The sequence below is a fragment of the Sceloporus undulatus genome, chromosome 7 (genome assembly GCF_019175285.1).
Source record: "Sceloporus undulatus isolate JIND9_A2432 ecotype Alabama chromosome 7, SceUnd_v1.1, whole genome shotgun sequence".
Taxonomy (NCBI): Eukaryota; Metazoa; Chordata; class Lepidosauria; order Squamata; family Phrynosomatidae; genus Sceloporus; species Sceloporus undulatus.
The window spans coordinates 150,428-171,309 of NC_056528.1; the positions used below are offsets into that span (position 1 = coordinate 150,428).

Genomic DNA, 20,882 nt, shown 5'->3' on the forward strand with positions numbered 1-20,882 from the left:
AAGAACAACACTGTGAAGAAAATAAATTCTGTTTAATGTGAGGCATAGCTAAAACTACATTGAAATGCACTGGACCATCACTCCCTCTCTTTCACAGGAGCTTTCCTTTTAGGAAGTAGGAAGAAAGAAGTCTTATGGTGAGGCAGGGAGGGTCTGAAGACACTCAAGGTTCAAAGGTGCCACTGCCAAGCCCTGGCATAGGAAATGTCACCCCCGGAAGGCTGTGGGTAAGGAATGGCCAGCCGACTCCTGGCAGCAACAGGCTGAGCAAAAGGACACAGTGTTTGGGACCTTGGCAAAGGAAATTTTTGGAGGGGTTCCCAGCCTGGCAAACGGTGACCTTACAAGCCTGGCAGGAGCCAGAAATGGTTTGGTGGGCATGGAAATGGTGGGAAGGGACACCGGATGCCGGTTCTGTGCCTACCTTGGCCCTGGAGGTTAACAACTTGCCAAAAGCTCCCCCAGAACCACACACACCCTGCGTGCTCCTCTGCGCTGGGAATAGGGTATGGAAAGCCCTCCCCCAGCATGGCAAGCACCGCTGGGTACTGGGGGAGAATGGGCCCCCTGGAGGACTCTGAAATCCCCCATTTTGGGGGTCCAGGAGGGCAAGGGTTGCTCAGGGCTGAAAAGAGGCCAAGGAGAGGCTGGGATGGCGAGCGCTGGTTCCAAAGGAAATAAGTTAAGCAGTCCCATTCTGAGGGAAGCCCAATGGAGGCTGGGGGCCGTGGCGGCACTGGCGGTCCAGCGTCATCTGGTGGCGATGGAGATTTTGCCTTTGGCGAAGACAGCCTGGTTGAGTGGAGGCCACGGGGGCAGTGGCCTTTGGCGCATCTCCCTCTCAAGCTGCTTGAAGAGCTTCCTAGGTGGCTTCTTGTGCCGCAGCGCCCGGAGACTACTGAGCCCGCCATGGTCCAAGCCGGTCTGAAAAGGGGGGAAAGCGTCTGGGAAGGGGCTCTCATCTTCTCCTCCCTCGGGCACCGAGTGGGAGATAGGCAAGCAGGGCACAAAGCCTGCAGCTTGTCTCTGTCACTTGACAGCCCCTGGCTGCTCAACTGAGAGACAGACTGCTCCTAAGCATGGGGGCATTCTTTAGCCTCAAGGCTAAGAGCATCTGACAAAAAACCTTTTTTCCCACAAACATGCCAAATGCATTTTTAAAAGCCCTGCTTTGGCTAGCTTTCTTCTTACAGTTAGTCTCAAAGTGCTACAAGATCCCTTTGCATATGGATTCCACAATGCAAGTAATGGTGGCAAAAGTGACAATTCCTTCTGCAATGCCAACCTAAATGTACTGGCAACTGGTCTGCATGGATGAGCACCGCAAGCCCTGCTTGGGGAGAAAAGGGCCACTATCTCCCCTTCCCCACCACCAGGCCCTTCTCTGAGCCCAGCCCTCCAGCTTTCCACTGCCCTCACCCGCCGTACCTCCACCACAAAAGCCGCAAAGAAGTGGAGCGTGGCCAACCCCAGCAGGATTGCCTTGAAGCTGAGGTCTCCAATGCTCTTCAGCTGCAGCCACTGTTTCATGAAGGCTAGCGGGTAGATGGTCAGCCAGACCATCAGGCCAAAAAGGAGGATCAAAGCGACCAGGAACACCACTGGAAGGCAAGGGGAGCAAAAGAGAAAGAGATGGAGAATGCTTGCAACACATCCACAGGTTTGCAGACATAACACACAGACCAAGTTAGAAATGAGATGTGGCCAGACAGCGCGGCCCATTCACCCAAATCCTAGGGTGAAACCACCAGTCATAGGTTGTGTACAAACAGCTCAGCTTCAGGAAAGGCAAACAGAAGACCAGGGAAAATGTCAGATGGGGGAACCGCAAGGGTGATGGTTAGAAGGGTGGAAGAGAGGAGGCATGACAGGGATGGCCTTTGGCTCTTCTTCCCTGCTGTGGTCGGCCAATGTGCAACAGAGGAGAAAGCCAACCCTGCCTGCATCTTGGGAGTATCTTGCTCCCTGCATGGACCGGACCTTCCTGGCTATGTCAGGTGCAGGGGAGAAATATTGAGGGCGCTTACCATTTGTGTAGAGGGGCTTCCGGAAAGGGTACCCCTTGGACAAGACTACAGCCAGGGTGAGGTATTGGAATCCCGAGACACAGAACACAACGGTGTTTTCATAGTTGGGGAGGTTTTGGGGGGCCGTCACAGTGCTGTTCAAGGGGACGTACCTGGGGAGGAGAACAAGGCTCCCATAACAGGGGCTCCTAAAGACCCTTGGTCACCCGGTGGAGCATCTGGGATGGGAGCATCTGAGGGGGACAGAGAGAAGGAAGTGGGGTCTAGTAGTCCGGCCCCCCAGCCTCCTCTTCCCCTGGCGGCTGCAGCCCCACCGCTGCCACTCACCAGGGCTGCGCGACTGTGATGAAGTAGCCTATGACCTGGACTGTGATGAGGAGGGCAGTCTGGAGGAGGAGGCTGCCCAAAACCACCACGCTCAGGAGGGCTCCCTGTGGACGGCGGGGGCCCAGGTCCTTGGCGGGGGCAGTCCGGCCCATCAGGGCAGCCACTGTGGTGGTGATGATGAGGTCAAAGAAGAGGAATTGCAGGTCGCCCAGGTTGGTGTTGATCTGGGGAAGAGAGGACCCTCTGGGCTCCCACTCTGAAAAGGCCACAAGTGGCACAGCCCTCTGAAGCCCTGGCACCCGTGGGGGGGGGGGAGGCATTCAGCCCGGGGTTGGTGGGGAGACTAGAAACCACCCCTTCTGGGCTGGGGATGCTTTCCTTGGAGATCATCCAAGGGAACAGAGTGGTGGTGGCAGGGTGCCCCTTGTCACATTGGCTGGTTGCCACATTAGCCCACAGGACACCGCCAAGGCCAACAGCACATGCCGCATTATAAAAGCATTATCTGTGACCACTCTAGGACTCGGAAGTGAGGGCCAGGGACCTTCAGGCCAATTCGTGGGGCTTCTCAGATCTTACTGTATAGAGCAGAAGCACTGAGACAAACTGGACGATGCTGTAGAGGGCCATGTACTTGAAGATCCCGAAGGAGGTGACCAGAGAACATCTCCCTTCCCTAAAGGCAAAGTTCAGCGGGAGGAAAAAGGCCACATTAGCAAGAAGTCTGGGGCAACTGGAGGCACTGGGCCAGCAATCGGGAGCTCGCAGCACACTAACACAAGAACAGTCACCCCTCCAGCCCCACACGCTGCACATGGAGCCCCCACACTGACTGGGCTGTGAAAACAAGCACATCAGAAGGACGATGATGGGAGAAGAGACATACTTTTGGTAAGAATTATTAGGGCAAAGGAAATATCATTTTATATATTTTAAAGCAATCCAGTTTACACAGTGATTTATCATCACTCTTTTACATTTGCAATTTTTTCATTGTTATTTTTCCCATTCAAATCAAGGAGTCAAAGTCTGACCACCCATCTGCCTGCCTTCTTTCCTCCCTCTGGGACCATGATGGTGGAGGCCCGACCCTTCCATCCCAAAAGAGGTCACAAAGAGCTGGGCCTAATTCCCAGTGCTGTCCAACTTGGTCCTCCACTTCCATGGCACCCAACTTGGCAGATTTGGACCATGGATCTGGGGAAGGCCATCGAGGCCTCAATGGGAGTGTCAGGAAAACCAACTGGAAATCCACCCTCCATCCCTACCGAATGATGATGGGGACACACTCAATGTTGGCAGTTCTGGAAGTGAAGGGCGATGCCACAGAAGCCTCTGCTTCGGAGAGGGAGATGCCCACATCTGCCGTCTTCAGGGCCCCACAGTCATTGGCCCCATCCCCACACATCGCCACACAGTAGCTGCAACCCATTGGACAGGAGAGAAAGGAACGGAGGAAGAGCCTCACTTCCTTCCCCCCCTCCAAGCCCCTCCAGGGATAAAACTGCTCACCTTGGCACAGAGGAGGCACCACAAGCCCTTGGGTTGACCCCGCCTGACATCCTCCCTCCTTCCCGGCCTTGGCACTGAAGAAGGGGGCCACCCCAGTGGTCTCTCTCCTGCCTAGAGCTTCCTTTGCTCCACAAGAGAGAGAGGCCACATTCTGAGCAGCGGCCTGGAAAAACCCCTTCCTCCGTTCTCACACCTTCCCAGGACTGCCCCCTCCCCGCTGCTACACCATCACCCCAGACTCACTTCAAGTTTTGGAAGCTCTGGACCAAGAGCGTTTTCTGGTCAGGCAGCATACGGGCAAAAACAGTTGCTTGGATCAATATCTGCATAAGACAGAGACACCTGGGTTATGGTCATGCTGCCAACTCAAAGGTGCTACAAGACCTCTCTACATACTGATTCTACAGATTAACATGGCTATATCTCTGAATTCGTTGTCACCACCACCTTCTTCTTTGCCAGAGTCAGTGCCTCACCAATTTGCAACTGCTCCCATCGCCTACTAGATCTTCCAGACAGTAAAAATGGGGGCATTTGAGCAGGGGCTGGGTTTCAGATGGCAAGGCAGGTCGCTCTGACCACTGAGCACAAAATACTCGGCCTGGGTTCTGGGTTTTGAAGGGCTGCTGCCCCACAGCAGCTCGACTCCTTCGCAATGCCAGCGCTTACTCACACAAGGGCTTCCCTGGGACTGAGGAAAGCTGAAGCCTCCCCACTGTCTCTGGAAAAGCCCCCAGAAGGGCAAATCCCAGGGGAAGGCTCTGGGGAGGGGGGTCCTCAGGGGTGGGCAAGTGGTGCCAGCAGCCAGTATGTGGCGTTACCTTGGGCAGGAGGTCCGGGAAGTGCTCACAAACCACCGCAAAGGATTTCCCATTCAGGGCCAAGTGGCAAAGGGGCTCCTCCGGAAAGCAGGTCTCATGCTGGTAGGACGCCTGAAAAACCCCAGCGGCCAAGCCTCAGCCATCTTTCCCTCTGCAGCCTTTCAGAGTCTGGCTTCATCGAACACATGCCTCAAAACACCCCCCCCCCCCCCCCCCCCCCTGCCTCCACGTGAGTCAAAACAGAGTAGGGATTTCTCCATACTGAAACCAGAGACGGATCTCCTCTTTCTGGGACAGGTTTGGGGTGTGTGTGTGTTGGGGGGGATGAGGGAAGAGGTGGGGAGAAGGAAAACCCTCTCCTGGTCCTGCAGACCCTGGGAGAGCTGCAGGTGGCTGCTCCAGGCTGTGACACCAAAGGAAGGGAACTCGCCTCGGGGGGCTGGTCAGAAGGGATGAACCGGAGGGCCGCCGGCTTCCCGTGGCTGGGAGGGATGGCGTTCACAAAGACCACCTGCTCCCTGGCCTCCACCATCCGGCTGCTCTTGGCCACATTCACAGCCGTCAGCATGTTGTCCCCTGGTGTAGAAAGCAACGAAGGAAGGGCATCAACCACCAGCAGCAGATACCAAGCACCCTTGCTCTGGGACCCAAAATCCACCCCCCACCCATCCCCAGCAAAGCTCAGTGTTTCCGGTTTTGTTTATAAAGAAGGTACTCAAAGCAGCCCAGAGGCCAATACTCCAACCTAACCAAGAAAACCCTGCTGCAAGGCATGTGCAGAGTGCAGCTCCTCTGCAGACACCTGGACAGTGCTGGTGGAGGAAGGGAAGGAAGAAGTGGCAGCAACTTTCAGGAGGCTTATCTTTTGGAAGAGCAATCCAGGTAGGGAAGGCAAGAGCTGCTTGGAAACTGCTGCCCTTTCCCTGCTGGAGGGAAGCCCACTTCTATCCCAGCCCAGAGAGGCCGAGTCAGGCTGCTATTCCTCCCTGGGCACCCCTCCTGCCCAGCCCCATCAGAAGCAGGGTTATGCGTGTTACATGGGTGGGTGCAAGTCATATGAAGGGACCATGGTGAAGAGAGCAGCTCTCCAAGCCCCTCTTCCTGCCCACCCACCGTTTAAGGCCTTGCAAAGAGCAAGCTGCCACCTGTGACCATGACGGTTCGGATCTCAGCGTTGCGGAGTAAGTGGATCACTGGCGCCGTTTCTGGTTTGAGGACGTTCTTCATCACCAGGAGCCCAAGGAAGGCCATCTCATTCTCGACAGAGTCCCTGTCAGTCCAGGAGGAGAAAGCCTTTGTTGGTGGGGGGGGGCATCTCTGGCATAACCAAAGAGGAGGACCCCAGAGCCCAGGCTGACCAGAGGGAGGGAGAAAAAAAGGACGGATGGACAGACTGACGGAAGGAAGGAAGGGGATCTCCAAAAGTCCTGGTACCTAGTCACACACTGGGCTTCTTCAAACGTCCCAATGGCTGCAACAGCCTTGTAAGCGAGCCCCAGAACACGGAAGCCATCACTGGTGAAATGGTGCAGCGTTTGGGAGAAATCTGCAGGGACTGCAGCATCAAAAGAGGGAGGGAAGGCATTAGAAAGAGTGGCAGAGGCTGCCACAGAAGAGGTCCCCCAGCTCTCCCAAGTGCCACACTGGATTCCCCCAGAAACATCCCACCCTAGAGCCCACCGAGGCCAAGTCCAGCGAGGGGCCGTCCAGGCTCCGAGCAGCTCCTGAACAAAGGTGCCCCTTTGTCTCATGGAGCCAGCTGGGATGGAGCAACTGTCTCACCAAACTCCTGAGGACATGGATCAAGGTGACACTGCACTGGGTTTTTTTGGGTGGGGTGCTGACCTGACTCTCTCCGACAGAGGCTGGCCACCATCTCTGGGGCTCCCTTCATGTAGGCCTCCGCAGGCCCAACCCCCGGCCGCTTCACCAGGACGCTCATCCTTTGCAGAGACGAAGAAAAGGGGAAGCGGCGGAGGATGGCCAGGGGGGTGGCATCACCCAGGCGTTCCTTCTGAGAAGAGAATAGCCACCTAGTCCGGTTGGCCGGAAGAGTGTCTGGTGCGCTGGCCCTGATGCGCAGACAGGAGAGCAGGCCCTCTTCCCAGGCAACCCACCAGCCCTCCAGCTCCCCTTGGCACCTCTGTGTGGCTCCTGAGGTGGCCAAAGCCCTGGCACAGGGGTGGTCTTACCGTGCTGCTCAGCAGTTCCCCTGGACCTGGGGGGCTCATCACAGCCAAGGCTCTACTGTGGAAAAGCTGGGCCACCTGGGCCTCTGCCGCTGCTCCTTCAGCCTCTTTCTGGGTCTAGAAGGAAGGGAAGGAAGATGGCACCATGTTTTCTGTGCTACACAGATTGCTGGAAGGCTCAAAAACAAGAGGCATGGAGGCGGCTGGAAACCCTCCCTGGCCCTGAAAACCTTCTTTGCTCCTGTTCAGGAGGACCCAGATCCCACCAGCAATTCCAAAGAGGACTCTGTTTGAGGAACTTCTGGAAGAGGCCATTCAGCCTTTTCTTTCTGCCCAGAAAAGAGGAGATGGAGGTGGGGAGTGAGGAGAGGTTGAGGACCGCAAAAGAGCCTCAGCGGGGGCCCTTTGCACACCAGCCTTGCGGGTGGCGGCAACAGCAGCACCTCCTTCCCTGGCCACCTCGGTCTCCCTGTCCCTTGGGAGCTGCCTTGCCCCTCAGGCCACCAGTCACTTTACTCATAGTCTTTGTGCCCTGCCAGCGCCCTGCAAGGCAGACCCACAGTGCTCTGGGGCAAAGGGCTGTGGCAACAACATGGAGCCAGGGCTGCTGGTGTCTTCAGTGGAATGCCAACCCTTTGTTTCTCCCCAAAGAAAGAATTCTACCAAAGGGGGCAAACTCAGGAGCCCCCTTGCCCACACAGACATGGCTCTTTGGGGTGGCAAAGGAGTTCATTTCCCCCACAGAAGGTGGCACTGGTGGGTTCCTCTCAGCCCCCCTGTTGCCCTCACCCATCCTGTGGACTCCAACATCCGGAGGTCTACAGGGTCTCCGACAGGCTGACCCCCCAGCAGAGAAACGGCGTGGCAAGTGGCCAGGCAGGAGTGGAGAGGCCCACCTGCCAGGGACTGCAGCTCATGGACGAGGGGCAGGAAGCCGCTCTCCCCCTGGGGAACAACACCCCAGATGTCCAGGCCATCCTCTGTCAGGGTCCCTGTCTGTGGGAGGAGAGTCAGAGTTAGAGGGTGCGGCGGAGGGCAGGTGGCTGAGCAGTCATGGGTTGTTGGTGCCCAGTTCCCTCGGGGTCTCACCTTGTCAAAGCAAACCAGGCGAACCTTTCCAGAGAGGTTGATCCGTGGAGGGCTGATGCAGAAGATGCCATGTTGCTTCAGGCGGCTCTGGGCATAGATGGTGCCCACAGTCATGGCGGCTGGCAGGGCTGGGGGCACCACCACTGTCACGATGTCCAGGGCACGTGTGATTATCTGCTTAACCGGAACCTGTCCGTGGAAATTGTGTGTGTGTCTGTGTGAGTCAGGCATTGCATGCCCAGGATACTTCCACCTCATGTCACTCTGGGGCCAGGAAGGTGCCCTGGAGGGAGAGCTGGCATCCCTCTCCAAGGCTTGCAATGGCTCTGGTTGGTCTCTGGCTACAGCTCACAGGGCTGCTCAACCTTTATGGCCTAGTAAAAGCTGGAAACCTTCGGGGCCACCTGAAGCCCACAGTCTGTGAGTCAGCTAGTGTTAGTGGTGGGCAACAGCAGGCCCTGCTGCGATGGGTGGAGGGCTGTGATGGGGCAAGTGGAAGGGGAAAACCCACAAGCCCTCAGGACTGGAATTCACCTTGTTTCTAATCAAGGTGAAGATGCTGTAGGCAGTACCCAGAGCAGCTAGAGAGAAAGAAAGAAAGAGAGAGATTCAGGTGTTGCGATGCCACAAGGGAAAACAAGCATCAAGGCAGAAAAGTAGCAGAAACATGCACATGCTTTGGTGTTGTGTTAAGCTATTATTTAAAGCACCATCTGCTGCTTTACAGACTGACATCAGCAGAAGAGACAGGAGCTTCCAACTAGTGGCCTAACTCTCCTGAGAGCAAAGGCTCAGAGAGGACAGATGAGGAGGGCATGTCCTGTGCCAGCCATCGGGAGGCTCTCTGGCACATGGCCTGAGAGAAAGGGTTGGGGCTGGCATGAGGACCTGGAGATGCTTCTGTCCCACATGGAAGGGGACCAAAGGGACCACAGGCCACAGAGTCACCTCACGAGGGTCAGGGATGCGCATGTACACTAAACCAAGTTTGGCAGCTGCTTTTGGACCGGGGGGAGGGGGCTTGTCTGTTTTGCCCAAGTGGCAATGGCTGGCACTTGGTCCTCAACCACACTGTCCAGCCGACCAGCAAAGCAACTCAGCTCCCTACGTTTGTCCTAATGCTGTGGGCAGGGGAAAGTAGTGACACGGGCAGAGGAGACCCCAAGCCGCCTGGACCCCAGGGGCCCATCCAGCGCTGAGGCAGGAGGGCTCTTGAAAGGGGGGGTGTCTCCACATTTCTCTATCACTGGCTGAGAAAGCAGACATTTTGCCAAAGGTGTTCAAACCCTCCCCCTTCCTGCCACCAATCAGCAAAGGAGAGCATTGGCTGGTTTGCTTCTTCTCAGAACATGGATTTACTCACCTAGGACTGTGAGGAAGGCAACAAACTTTGCAGCATCCTTATAAAACTTGAAATTGACAGGCTTAGGGTAAAGGATGGAACTGATGAGATCCCCTTTGGCAGTGCAAAAGCCTGGCAAGAAAGGAAGAAGCCAATGGGAGGGAAGAGAAGATGCAAGCGAGGGGCACTGGGGGATGGGCAGAGGGAGGCCACCATCTCAGGTGCCAAGGATCCTGAATCCTGAAACCTCCTTCAAATCTCACGGCAGCACAATAGGCTCCCAAACTGACCCAGGACCCCTCTTCTTGGGGAAAAGGATGGCACGAGGGCAGAGGAGCTGCCAGGCAGCTGCACTTCTGCAAAACAATGCCCAGTTCCTAAAGGTCCTCACCACCTTACCCCACTCTCTGCTCCCCGTCAGACCATGCTGGCGGAGGAGAATGGGGGACACTGTGCCCCCAGCATGGCTGGCTCTTCAGCGGGAATGCCCACCAGTCCCAAGAGAAAAGGAACTCCCCCAAACCCTTGGGGACCCCTTGGCTACACATATGGGAAAGAGGGTGCCACATTCAACTGAGGAGCTGGCACAGGAGTGGGGTGTGAGGAGCACTACCTCCATGAAGCTGACCTGTGCGAGTCACCACAGCCAGGACATGGGTACCGCTGTAGGCCCGGGCCTGGAGGACCTGTGTCCCGCAGAAGAGGGTGTGCCGCTTGTGCTCCTCAGGGCAATAGATGGTGGTGCTGGCAGGAGCCTCGGGGCCATTGGGCAAAGGAGTCTTCATCAGCGGAATGCTCTCCCCTGAAGGCGAAAAGGGACCAGAGGAAGCACTTGAGGATTTAAGGCATTAGTACTCTGCCCTGTGGAGTCATGCTGACCACATGACCCTGGGGTCGTCTTTGACAATGCTGGCTCCCTCCCTTAGTACCTGAGGAGCACGGCCCCCTATGGCCGAACAAAAAGGAATACCTGATTCTTGCTATGCACCTACACATCGTTTCTGGCTGACGGGGGCCCTACCATAGGGTTTTCTTGGCAAGATTTGGTTGCCTTTGTCTTCCTCTGAGGCTGAGAGAACGTGCCTTGGCTAAGATGACACATGGTGCTCCCATGGCTGAGCAGGGATTCCACAGTCCAATGCTCAAATTACTGCACCACACTTTTTGTCTTAAGGCCTAACAGCCACAGCTCAAATAACAGAGGAGAAACCCACCAAGCTCAAACGTAACAACATAGGTTTTTGGCAGCAGCCAGGTCCACTGCAGAGGAAGGCAGTGGCTGGCTCCCTTTGCCTCAATGCAGGGCCCTGAGGGGCAGACCAAGAGGCCAGACAGCCCCAAAGGGCAGCCCAGTGGGTCAGGGCTTCCCACCCACTCTGACCCCACTTCCAAATCAGTCTCTCAGCTGAGGCTCACCGGTTAGCAGGCTTTCATTGACCATGCACTCGCCGGTCAGCAAGGCAGCATCGCAAGGGAAGAGCATCCCATCCGGGGGCACCACAATGCAGTCACCAGGCACAAGGTCTGTCGAACTCACTGTCACTTCCTCTGCAACCCATTTAAAAAGTGGGGAGAGAGTCAGAGAACCCCACAGGGACAAACAAGGAGAAGAAACTTTTCTGAAGGGATTGTATCCAGGGAATACATTACAGGAACCTCAGCAGCGCCTCCTGCTCCCAACATCCTCCCCCCCCCCCCAGTGCTTCATTTATACAGTTGCATATAAAAACAGACAGAAGGTTAAAAGGAAGTGTGTGTATGTGTGTGTGTGTGGTAACTCCAGAGGTGCTGCTCCTCTTTGCATTCCAACCGTTGGGGAGGAACCGATTAACAACCAGGAGATGAGGGTGGCCTGGCCCTGGACTTGCTCCCTGGTGTAGGGGGGTGTCCCGTGGCAACAGAAAGGTGGCTTGGAGGAAGGAGTCTGGGGGAGACACAGAAGGGGTGGCCCCTCAGGAGGCCATGCCGCTCCTTCTCCCAGTGGGGTGGTGGGGGTGACTGGAGGGTCTTGGAAGAAGGGGCTGGGATCCTCCCCCTTCTGGTTGATGTTGCTGCTGCTGCTGCTACGACTGCAACCCCCTTAGTCTTGCTTGCTTGCTCCTTCTCCTCCTACCTGTGGGGCCTCTGCGGATCCTGACGCTGACAGACATCCTGGCCATGTTCCTCAAGGTGGTGCTTTGCTGTGGGACACCAAAGGCGTATCTCAAGGCAGCCAAGCAAAAGGAGATGGTCTCCCCACCATCACTGCCACCAGGGCAGGCAGGCATTTGGGGGGTGCTTCAGGGCTCTGCAATGCCTCCTGACCCCCTGCCTGCTGTCAGTGGAGCATCCCCAAAGGAGCCGGGCACACAGTGCAAGAGTTGCAGCCGAAGAGTGTGCTTGCTGGCCAAGGCACTCCGCTCATGCTCTAGAGCCCTCTTTCCTCAACCACCCCTTGGCTTAGGCCCCTCGCCAAGTGTCCAGGTAAAGGCAGCACCTACCTTCCTTGTCTGGTAGAGAGAGATGCCTATGGAGAAAGTGGAAATGATGAAGATGCATGTAGCATAGGAGTAATACTCATCACAGAGCCATAAGGAGATGCTGAAAATCTGGAAGATGTAGAATGGGTTCAAAATCTGGGGAAGGAAAAGAGAAGCAGGCAAGTCATTGGGAGGCCAAGAGGCAGAGACCCCTGCCCCACCGCTCCCTCAGCCAGCTCTGGTGCTGCTCTGGCAAAGTATAGATGCAGGTTCAATCCCTGCCAGGAAGGAGAGAGATCCAGAAGACCCAGACTGCCAGTGCTAGGCAGGAGTCTTCTGCCCTGGAGGGGGTCCTGCCTGGCAGATTGGGACCCTTTCCCAGTCTGGAATGTGCCACGCCAGGGCAGGGGACATGTGTTGGAAGGGCTGCCTCCGCTCCTCCACTTTGCCTGGAGGATGATGCCCCACCACTGGGGAAAGGGTGCTCCGCTGCCCCCTCCCATGCACCCTTCACCAGCCCATAAGTGGGACCCCTCCCTCAGCTCAGGCTCAGCCACCCACCTCGTCCCTCAGCAGCCGGAGGTACGACTTCACAGGGACATCAATCAGGTTGGGTCCGTACAGCTTCCTCCTGTTGAAAGCATTGGGGGTGTGGGGGGGGGGGGGCAGTGAGCGGATCCCCCCAGAGCCCAGTGACAGGGTTGGGGGGAACAATGCTGAAACACCGGAGACCCACTGAACATGGCTTTTGAAACCTCAGGATGTAAAAATTAGAAAAGGAAAACCACCAGCCATTCCTTTCACAAAAATTTAAAGGCCAACAACACTTCTGAGGGGTTCCAGCCCAACAACTGCAGAAATCCCCACAACTGCAGAAGGCCCCCAGGTGTGCTCCATGGGGAGACTGGGATGGAGGAGGACCCTGCTGGCTCCATCCCAGGGCCTGTCCAGGCCAGACCTTTTGTCGCGACAGGAACTGATAACCCACTCAACAGTATGCCCCATGGCAGGGTCTTCCTCCCAGCAGAGACTGGCATCGCACTGCCTCTGCGCCAGCTAAGCCACAGAGGCACCTGTACCCCATGCTGCCTCCCCCTCCTCCCCTTGTCGGCATGGGGCTCAACAGCTCAGGACGGGTGCCCCAAAGGCAAGCAGCATCCATTTATTGTGGCAGATTTTAAAACGCTCTAAAGTCCTTGGCAGAACTGTGAAAGCACCCTTAGAAATCAGGAGGAGTTTGGTAAGGAAAGAGCGCGTCCTGGAGAGCCCTTGGGCCCTGAAGGGGCTTGGAGACCTTCCTGGAGGGACGCGTGTTGCCCATTCCTCACCTGGTAGCCTGTTCTTCAGCACTCAGCCCAAAGTGGGAGAGGCGAATCTCTGCACACGTCCAGCTTTCATCCAACAGGCTGAAAAATGCATATAAAAGAAAGAAGAAGAAAAAAAACATTGTGTATCAGTCACCAAAAGTGACCATTTGTTTTTGAAAAGTTCTGTGCCACGGTGGGCTGGGCTCCTATGATGCCACAAGATGCCACAGGAACATTCCCAGTCAGAAAGCACCGAAAAACACAAGGGCTCATTTAGAGCCCGGTTAGGCCCCTGTGCCAAGCAGACAGAAGGACACTGCCTTAGTTCTCTTGTGGGGGACAGCAGAGAGGAACATCTGCAGAGACACACGAACCACACACTTTGCCGCAGCAAGCGAAGGGACACAAAGCATGGAGCCCAACTACAAGAGGCTGACCTGGCTTTGCAGAAGGACTGCCGCTTCTCTATCCAGATGTAGCGCAAGCCTTCGAAAACGTAGTAGCGAACAACCCCTTTCTAAACAGAACAGAAATGTCAGTTAAGAGCATACTCCCCTCAGGTGGGTAGGGACCCCCCAAAGTCACCCAGGAGACTGAGTGGCCCCCAGGAAGGAAGGAAGAAGGGCTGGAACTGAAACCTGGGGAGAACCCCCCCACTCCATCTTACATCTTAGGGCTGAGGTGAACAAAGGCAACAGCACAAAGCACTTGAACGACAGTCGGAAGCTGCAAAAGTGAACCTTCCTGGAACCATCAGGTTTTGGTGCCTGTAAAGGCAGCTTAGCCCAGTCTGTGTCCCAGATAGCAAGAGGGGCACGTGTTTGTGAAAGGGCCTCCCTTACTGCAAGGCGAGAAGAGGGCAGTGCTGCAACCGCCAGTGAGGCAGACTCACCTCCTCCTCCTCCTCCTCTTTCTGGTGGAGCCCGGCTGTCTCTCTGCTCTCCTCTTCGTCACCCAGCACTCCCACTGCAACGCTGCTTCTCCCATCGCCTCCTCCATGCTCAAGGCTTTGTGAGGCAAGAAGGCAAAATAAATAAACTGTTCCAAAAGGTAAAGTGTGAACAAGTACACTTTCCCAAGGCACTTGCACCTGAACACATCCCGGTTACATTAAGACGTGTGAAACCACATCAAAGACCGTGACTCAGGCTCTCTCTGAGCCCAGGGAAACATGCCCCGCTCTCGATGGCCAGGCCTAAGGAAGGGCTTGGCTTTGGACAGGCCTGGGCAGCAGGGAAGGCAGGTGCAGCCTGGGGGCATCAGCTGGCATTCTGGGGGCTTTGGAAGAAGGAGCAGCCCTTCCCAGCATCCAGCCCAAAGCAGGTGGCAGAAGCAGCTCAAAGTGTTTTGTGGAGTTTCATTCCAGCTGAATGTTTCCAAGGTCTCTCTCTGACCAGAGAGCCAAAGGCAAAGACGTTGGACACAGATCCAGGGCTGTATTCCAGCCCAGCGTGGCATTTTCTGGTTCATCCGCATGCTTTGTCACTCACCCGCCTCCTTCCACCTGCTCCATTTCCACGCGGGCGGTGAAGTGTTGTCCAAACTGGTCCTAGAAAAGGACGTGAGGACGGGTCCAGAGTTTCCAAGGGCAGGAGAAGGTTGCCATCCCACCCTCACACAAACCTCAAAGGAAGAGACCCAGAAGCTGCCACTGGAAGCCTCCCTCCCAATGGGTCCAGGGAAGCCACTGGGTCCACTTGTTGGCCTGCCAGGGCCCTGACCTGTGCCCACATTCACCTACTTCCAGACAGGCAGCAAAGACCCCATGGCAGGCTGCTAAGATGCTGCCCTGGGCATGGAGACTCCTGAGGGGGCATGGGGCACCCCTCAGCCCTCCCTAAGGCTCCAGGCTCAGCTCTGAAAAGGCAGCACCAGCAGAGGAGCCTGGCCTTTGCCAGGGGGTGAGGGGCTCCTGGCCAAGGTCCTCCTGGCCTGGCACACACTCACCCGGATGAGCACCCAGTTGGCCTGGCGGAGGGGGCAGCGGCTGCACTTGGCTTGGAGCTCCAGGCGGGGCTTCCAATGGAAGACGAGGAGCGGGAGCCCCAGGGTGAGCACCGAGAGCAACCGACAAAGGGCCACCTTCCAGGCCTTCCTCTGGTAGCCACTGACCTCCTGGAGAAGGGAGGGAAGGAAGGCAGGGCTCTGGCACTGGACCCCTCGAGGCCTCCAGCGCCCCCCAACCCAGCCGACCGCAAGGGGCACCCTCCCTCTCTGGGGCTCTCCCCAAATGAGATGGAGCCCTGATTTCTTGGGGTAAGCTGCCAGTGGATCCACCCCATTGAAGGCAAGGCGAATCCCCCAAAGCCCTGCCGTCCTTTTTGGGGGGGGGGGGGTTTTCCGGGGGGGGGCTGGGGCTGCTCGGCCGAGACGGAGAGCCCCCTGAAGCCCCTCCCTCCCCTGCCCCAGAGCCCCGCCCCCTTACCATGCCAGGCCCGGGGCTCTGTCTCGCTTCCCCGGCCTCTTGGGGGCCTCGCGGAAGAGGCCTCTCCTGCAGCTGGCAAGGCCTGGAGGGAGGAGGAGGAGGAGGAGGAGGGCGAGCCGAGTCAGCCTGGCTCCTCTGGCTGGGAAGGAAGGGCCTCCTCTGGGGCGCAGCGCCTGGGCCCAGGCAGGCGTTCAGCAGGGGAAGCCTCCCTCGGGGGTCGGGAAGGCAGCCCAGCGCCTGGCTCCTGGCTCCCGAAGAGGCCCCCGGGGAGGCGGGGAGGGCGGCAAGGGACCGAGAGGGGCCTCGGCCGCCGGGCTGCGAGCGCCTGTCCTGGCCAGACCCGGAACCAGCGCTTCCTGCTTCTCCTGGGGACGCCCTTCCTTCCCCTTCCCCTTCCCCTTCCCCTTCCCCCGCCGCTGATCCGGCTTCGCGAGGAGGAGCGCAAGCCCAGCAGCAGGCGCCAAGGCAAACATCCGGGCAGAGCCAGGCCCAGGGAGCCCGGGCGCCCGCAGCCCCTTTCCCCGAGGCTTCCCCGCCTAACCCTCCCTCCCTCCCTCCGCAGCCAGCTCTTCTTCCCCTGGCTCTCCTCCTCCTCCTCCTCACCGGGAGCCTGGGGCGCCTTCCCCGCAAGGAGCAGCCGGAGCAGCGGCGGCGAAGGAGGGAAGCAGGCAGGCAGGCAGGCGGAAGTGGCGCCGCCGCTCCCGCTCCCCAAACAAAGGCAGGGCTGGCTGGGGCCTCCTCCCAAGGAAGGAGGAAGGGCCCCGGAGAGGCTCCACTCGGGGCCCTGGGCCCGAAGCCAAGCGAAGGAGGGGCTCCGGCAGGCCTAGCCCCGCCCCTTTCGGACGCAGCGCTTCCGCCCCGGCGGCGGGACTTCCGGTGGAGAAGGGCCCTGGGAGGCTGAGAGAGTGTGACCCAGAGGTTTCATGGTGGCTCAGCAGCCCCAGGAGCCTGGAGAGATGGGCCCAGGCTCAGGAAGGAGGGAGGCCCTGGAGAGGAGCCCAGGGCCCCCAAGGTCTCCTGCCCCACCCCAAAGGGGGCTCCCTAGAAGAAAGGGGAGAGGGCAGGGCCTGGGTCAGCAGCCAAAGGGCCAGGGATCCTGGGGAGGCTTCACCCCAGCAGCAGCCCCTCCGTCCCAAAACCAGGTGCGGAGGAGCAGTGCTCCCGAGGAACAAGCCAACATCCATGGGGCCTTGTTTTGCAAAGTGGGCAGTGGTTGTCCCCAGTGCACCCCAACAACCCAACCCCCCTCCGACCCCTGAGGTCCCTTGTCCTCCCACTCCTCCATCCACCCCAAACCAGAACCCCCCAAGAGCCAGCCGTGGGAAGAGGGGCCCGTCCTTGGAAAGGCAGGCAGGGAGAAGGCAGAGTCCGGAGCCAAGGAGCAGGCTAACCAAGAAGCACTTTATTAGTCCAAGAAGGGCTGCCGCGCGTGCGCCAAGCGCCTACGGACAGAACACACACCAAAAGCTGCCCCCAACCCACTCATTCCCTCCGGAGGAATTCCCTCCGGTTCCCAGCAGGAAGCAGCAGCCGTGGGGCTGCGAAGCAGAGGGTCCGGGGCTCAGGCAAAGGCCGCTTTCTCCTTGTACGTGGCCATCATCTTCTTGATTTCTGCGATGGCTTTGCCGGGGTTCAGCCCCTGCAAAGAGAGACGGAGCAAGTGGCCGAATGCAGCATCCCCCCCCCAACACACACACTTGGAGCAAGGTCAAATGAGGGTCCCCTGCAGAGATGCCCCCCAGGGACTAAGGCCTGGCAATGAGCTGCCCCTCATGTATGGAGGAGTCAGTCCAGCCCCAAAGGGGACTGACCCCCCAAATGCGACATGAGTGCCTGCCTCCTTCCAGAAGCGAGGGTCAAGGTTTGGATGGGGGCAGCCAAAGGAGGCTAGCCAGGCAACGTCCGCTCCGGCAGATTCTCCAAACGCCTGTCCCGGCAGCCTGGATTCAGCCCCATGCGACCGGGGTGAAGTGGGGGGAAAGGCAGGGAGCAGGGGAGGCACCCACCTTGGGGCAGGTCTTAGTGCAGTTCATGATGGTGTGGCAGCGGTAGAGGGAGAAGGGGTCCTGGAGCTGTGCCAGGCGCTCCTCCGTGTATTCATCCCGGGAGTCAATCATCCAGCGATAGGCCTGGAGGCAGAATGGGGCTGAGCCTCAGCAGTCATGCCCCTTGCCCTGTCCCCCACTGTCCTCTCTTGCCGGACCCCCCATGCCACCACCGGGGCATGCGTTCAGCCCGCCTGCCCTGCTTACCTGCATGAGGACGGCTGGCCCCAAATACTTATCCCCGTTCCACCAGTAGCTGGGGCAGGAGGTGCTGCAGCAGGCGCACAGGATGCATTCGTACAGCCCATCCTAGGGGCAGAGGAGGAAGGCCAGCCGTGGGGAAGGCGGGAGACATGGCTTTCTCCCAGACCCAGGGGCCACAATACCACCCCTAAACCCTCCTCTCCCAGGGCAGTGGCAGTGGCTGCTTCCTCTCCTCCTCCGCCTGGGTCCTGAGGGAGCCTTGGCCAAGCTGGCTGCGTTGGCCTGAGAGCAGTGGCCTTTGTGGAGCTCGGCGGAAGGGCTGGGAGAAGCAGGGAGCAAGGCTACTACTGACCAGCTTCTCACGATCCTCGATGGACTGGAGGTACTGCTCTTTGCCTTGCTTGGACTCGTCCCTTTTCTTCAGGTAAGGCTGGATGGCTTTGTACTGGGCATAGAAGTTGCTCAGGTCCTGAGGAGAGAAAGGGAAGGAGAGCCAAGGCTGCCTGCGCTGGAGAAGCCCAGCCCTTTTCTGATGGAGAAAGGAGGCCACCTGAAGCCTGGCTGGCTGGCTGGCTGGCGGGCTTCAGAGGGGGCTCCGGAGACACCTCCCCTCCTCCGTGGGCTTCTGTGGGCAACAACAACGCGAGTGGTTCTGGGGAAGGCGGGCAGAGCACCAAGTGCACTGGGAGACGCAGCCAGAGACGTCTGGACAGACTGCTGCAAGGCGGGCAGAGCTTTTATTCTCCCCCTTTCCATTGCTGCCTGGAAATGATTCCAAAGCCAAAAGAAGAGGGCAGGGTTCCCCTCCCTCCGCAGCCACACTTGGCAGGCTTCCCCCTGCATCCATGCGCGCGCATAGCAAGGCAGAGGGGCAAGCAACCCCCCTCCCAGCTGAGGGCTGCCTTCTTTCCCAGGGAGCGCTTACTGGGACCAGGTCCTTCACCACGAACATGTGGGGCAGAGGGTAGATCTTGGTGACCTTGCTGAGGTCGGTGTCAATGCGCTTGGTGCATGCCAGCGTGTTGCCCCCGCCGATGTTCATGGCGCAGGAGCCGCAGATGCCTGGAGGGAAGGGGGAGGAGAGCCAGCCGTCAGCGCCCTGATCTGCTCCTCCTGGCCAGGGCTGCTTTGCTGGTGCCTCTGCCTCTGGAGAGCCAGCGCTGGCAGGGCTGAGCCTGGCAGCGGTGCCCAGGCCTCCTGCTCTGGGCCGGTGCCGCCATGCGTTGCCCTGGGCGCCTTCCCGCAGGGGCCTGCTTCCAAGGAAGGGCCCCCGGGTGCCCCCTCTGCCCTGCCCTGGGCTTGCCTTCCCTGCAGGAGCGGCGGAAGGTCAGGGAGGGGTCCACCTCGTTCTTGATCTTGATCAGGGCGTCCAGGACCATGGGCCCGCACCTGGACGGCGGGAGAAGCAGGCAGAGTCAGCCCCGAGGCCGCCACCGCCAGCCCCGGGCCCCCTGCTCCCGCTCCGGCTCACTTGTTGAGGTCCATCTCGTAGGTCTGCATGCGGGGCTTCTCCCCGGGGCTCTCCGGGCTCCAGCGGTAGACGGCGAAGCGCTTGATCCGCGGCGGAGAGGCGCCCGAGGAAGAGGAGGAGGCCAGGGCTCTGCGGAGGGGGACCTGCCGGGAAGAAGGCTTGTTCAGGGCCAGGGCTGCCTTCGCAGGGAGCCAGGGAGGGAGCGGCCGGACTCACCCCCAGCAGCCCGGCCGGCTTCGCTGCCGCCAGGGTCACCGCCACGGCCTTCGACGCCGAGGCCGCCATCTTCCTCCTGCTGCGTCTGCTTCCGGGAGCGCGCTGACGTCAGAGGCGGAGGGAGCCAAGGCCCCGCCCCTCCTGGCTCCTCCCCTTCCTTCCGGTCTTCCTCGGAGTCGGCTGGGCGCCCGGGTGCCCCTTCTGGCCCAAAGGCAGGCAGAGGAGGCCATTCGCCCCATAGAGATAGAGATAGATGGAGCAGAAGTATCGTTATCGATATACCCATATAGACTCCTCCTATATCTATATGTCTATATCTATATACATAAAACAGGAAAATGTGTCTTGTGTATCTATCTATATCTCATATGTATACACACACACACACACACACACACCCCAGAAGAATGCATGCATCTCTGTGTGTGTATATCTATATCTATCTACATCTCATAAGAATATATATATACATATAGTAGATGTAGGTGTGCCTTCAAGCTGCTTCAAGGTCTGGTTCTGGCAGCCCCACCAAGCGAAAGTCAGGCAGGGCAACCATTTGTTTTATTCCTCCATAAAATGGCTGCCACCGCTGCTGCTGCTGCTGCTGGTGCCAAGCGTCCGGTTCCCTTGAGACGGTTCCTTGCCTGAAGGGCAGGACAGAAGAAGAGATCCTGCAGGCAACTCTGCGGATGGTAAGCGCTCAGATGGCGCCTTCCTTCCTTCCTTCTTGCAGAGAGTGTGGTGGAAATTCCTTTTTGAAATATAAAAACTATAGAAAGATGGAGTCCCCTTTGTCAGCCAGAGAGATGGTTTTTAAATAAAGGCTTGCAGTTACTAGAGCAAAGGAGTAACTAGGGCATCTTGACCTGGATGGAAGCTGGCACCAGTACAAAGACATAACATAAACTACAGTACTCAGATAAGGATACATAGTAGACATTCAGAAGCAAGGTTAGGAGGGAAAGCCACTGAATTCCTAAAGGAGGGGTAAGGAGTGATGATGCACTTTTAATGTATGCATGTATTTCTGTTCTGATTGTAAGAATTCTGTATGTTTAAATTGTAATTAGCCAATCAGGTGTATTGAAGAAGCTCCTTTGTCTTGAATAATGATAAAAAGAGCCATTTTGTCTTGTTCGGGGTTCTCAGCTTTTTGGAACTTGAATTCCACTGAGTTCAATGTTTTCCGTTGTCGACAATTGGAAATAAACTTGTGGATTTTCAATTACTAGGTCCTCTTGCTGATCCTATTGATCTGCCAATCCTAGAAATCTAAGTTTCCTGAAATTTCTCTTACACAAGCAATCTCCAATGATTCTCTATGGGCAAGCAATCCCCATTATTTCCTATGGGCAAGCAATCTCCAATGATACTCTATGGGCAAACAATCTCCAATGATTCTCTATGGGCAAGCAATCTCCATTATTTCCTATGGGCAAACAATCTCC

At 57.7% G+C, this 20,882-nt stretch overlaps 2 protein-coding genes across 6 annotated transcripts; both read right to left on the reverse strand.

Moving 5' to 3' along the window:
- Positions 1–13: 13 nt before the first annotated feature.
- On the reverse strand, positions 14–16,225 carry ATP13A2 (ATPase cation transporting 13A2). Of its 5 annotated transcripts, XM_042478358.1 has the most exons (29): positions 16,102–16,225; positions 15,499–15,580; positions 15,021–15,188; positions 14,564–14,622; positions 13,965–14,080; positions 13,511–13,592; positions 13,095–13,172; positions 12,328–12,397; positions 11,788–11,922; positions 11,421–11,487; positions 10,724–10,855; positions 9,936–10,109; positions 9,329–9,439; positions 8,500–8,546; positions 7,966–8,154; positions 7,666–7,872; positions 6,880–6,993; positions 6,533–6,701; positions 6,122–6,242; positions 5,833–5,957; positions 5,118–5,263; positions 4,688–4,798; positions 4,110–4,189; positions 3,623–3,775; positions 2,934–3,030; positions 2,355–2,578; positions 2,028–2,179; positions 1,429–1,601; positions 14–924 (listed from the first exon to the last, which is right to left on the reverse strand). In XM_042478358.1, exons 2-29 carry the CDS (start codon positions 15,499–15,501, stop codon positions 751–753), a joined length of 3,477 nt encoding a protein of 1,158 aa, XP_042334292.1. In that variant the 5' UTR covers positions 15,502–15,580; positions 16,102–16,225; the 3' UTR covers positions 14–750. The 5 variants fall into 5 exon arrangements, 4 of the variants coding, with proteins under 4 accessions (XP_042334292.1, XP_042334293.1, XP_042334294.1 ...); XM_042478359.1 differs by lacking the exon at positions 16,102–16,225 and having other exon boundaries at positions 13,511–13,590; positions 13,966–14,080; positions 15,499–16,074; XM_042478360.1 differs by lacking the exons at positions 3,623–3,775; positions 16,102–16,225 and having other exon boundaries at positions 15,499–15,851.
- Positions 16,226–16,879: 654 nt separating this feature from the next.
- On the reverse strand, positions 16,880–19,590 carry SDHB (succinate dehydrogenase complex iron sulfur subunit B). Its single transcript, XM_042478377.1, has 8 exons — positions 19,435–19,590; positions 19,219–19,361; positions 19,051–19,136; positions 18,673–18,809; positions 18,100–18,216; positions 17,751–17,852; positions 17,505–17,627; positions 16,880–17,137 (listed from the first exon to the last, which is right to left on the reverse strand). The coding sequence occupies exons 1-8, from the start codon at positions 19,501–19,503 to the stop codon at positions 17,060–17,062; spliced, it is 855 nt and encodes a 284-aa protein (XP_042334311.1). The 5' UTR covers positions 19,504–19,590; the 3' UTR covers positions 16,880–17,059.
- Positions 19,591–20,882: the final 1,292 nt, after the last annotated feature.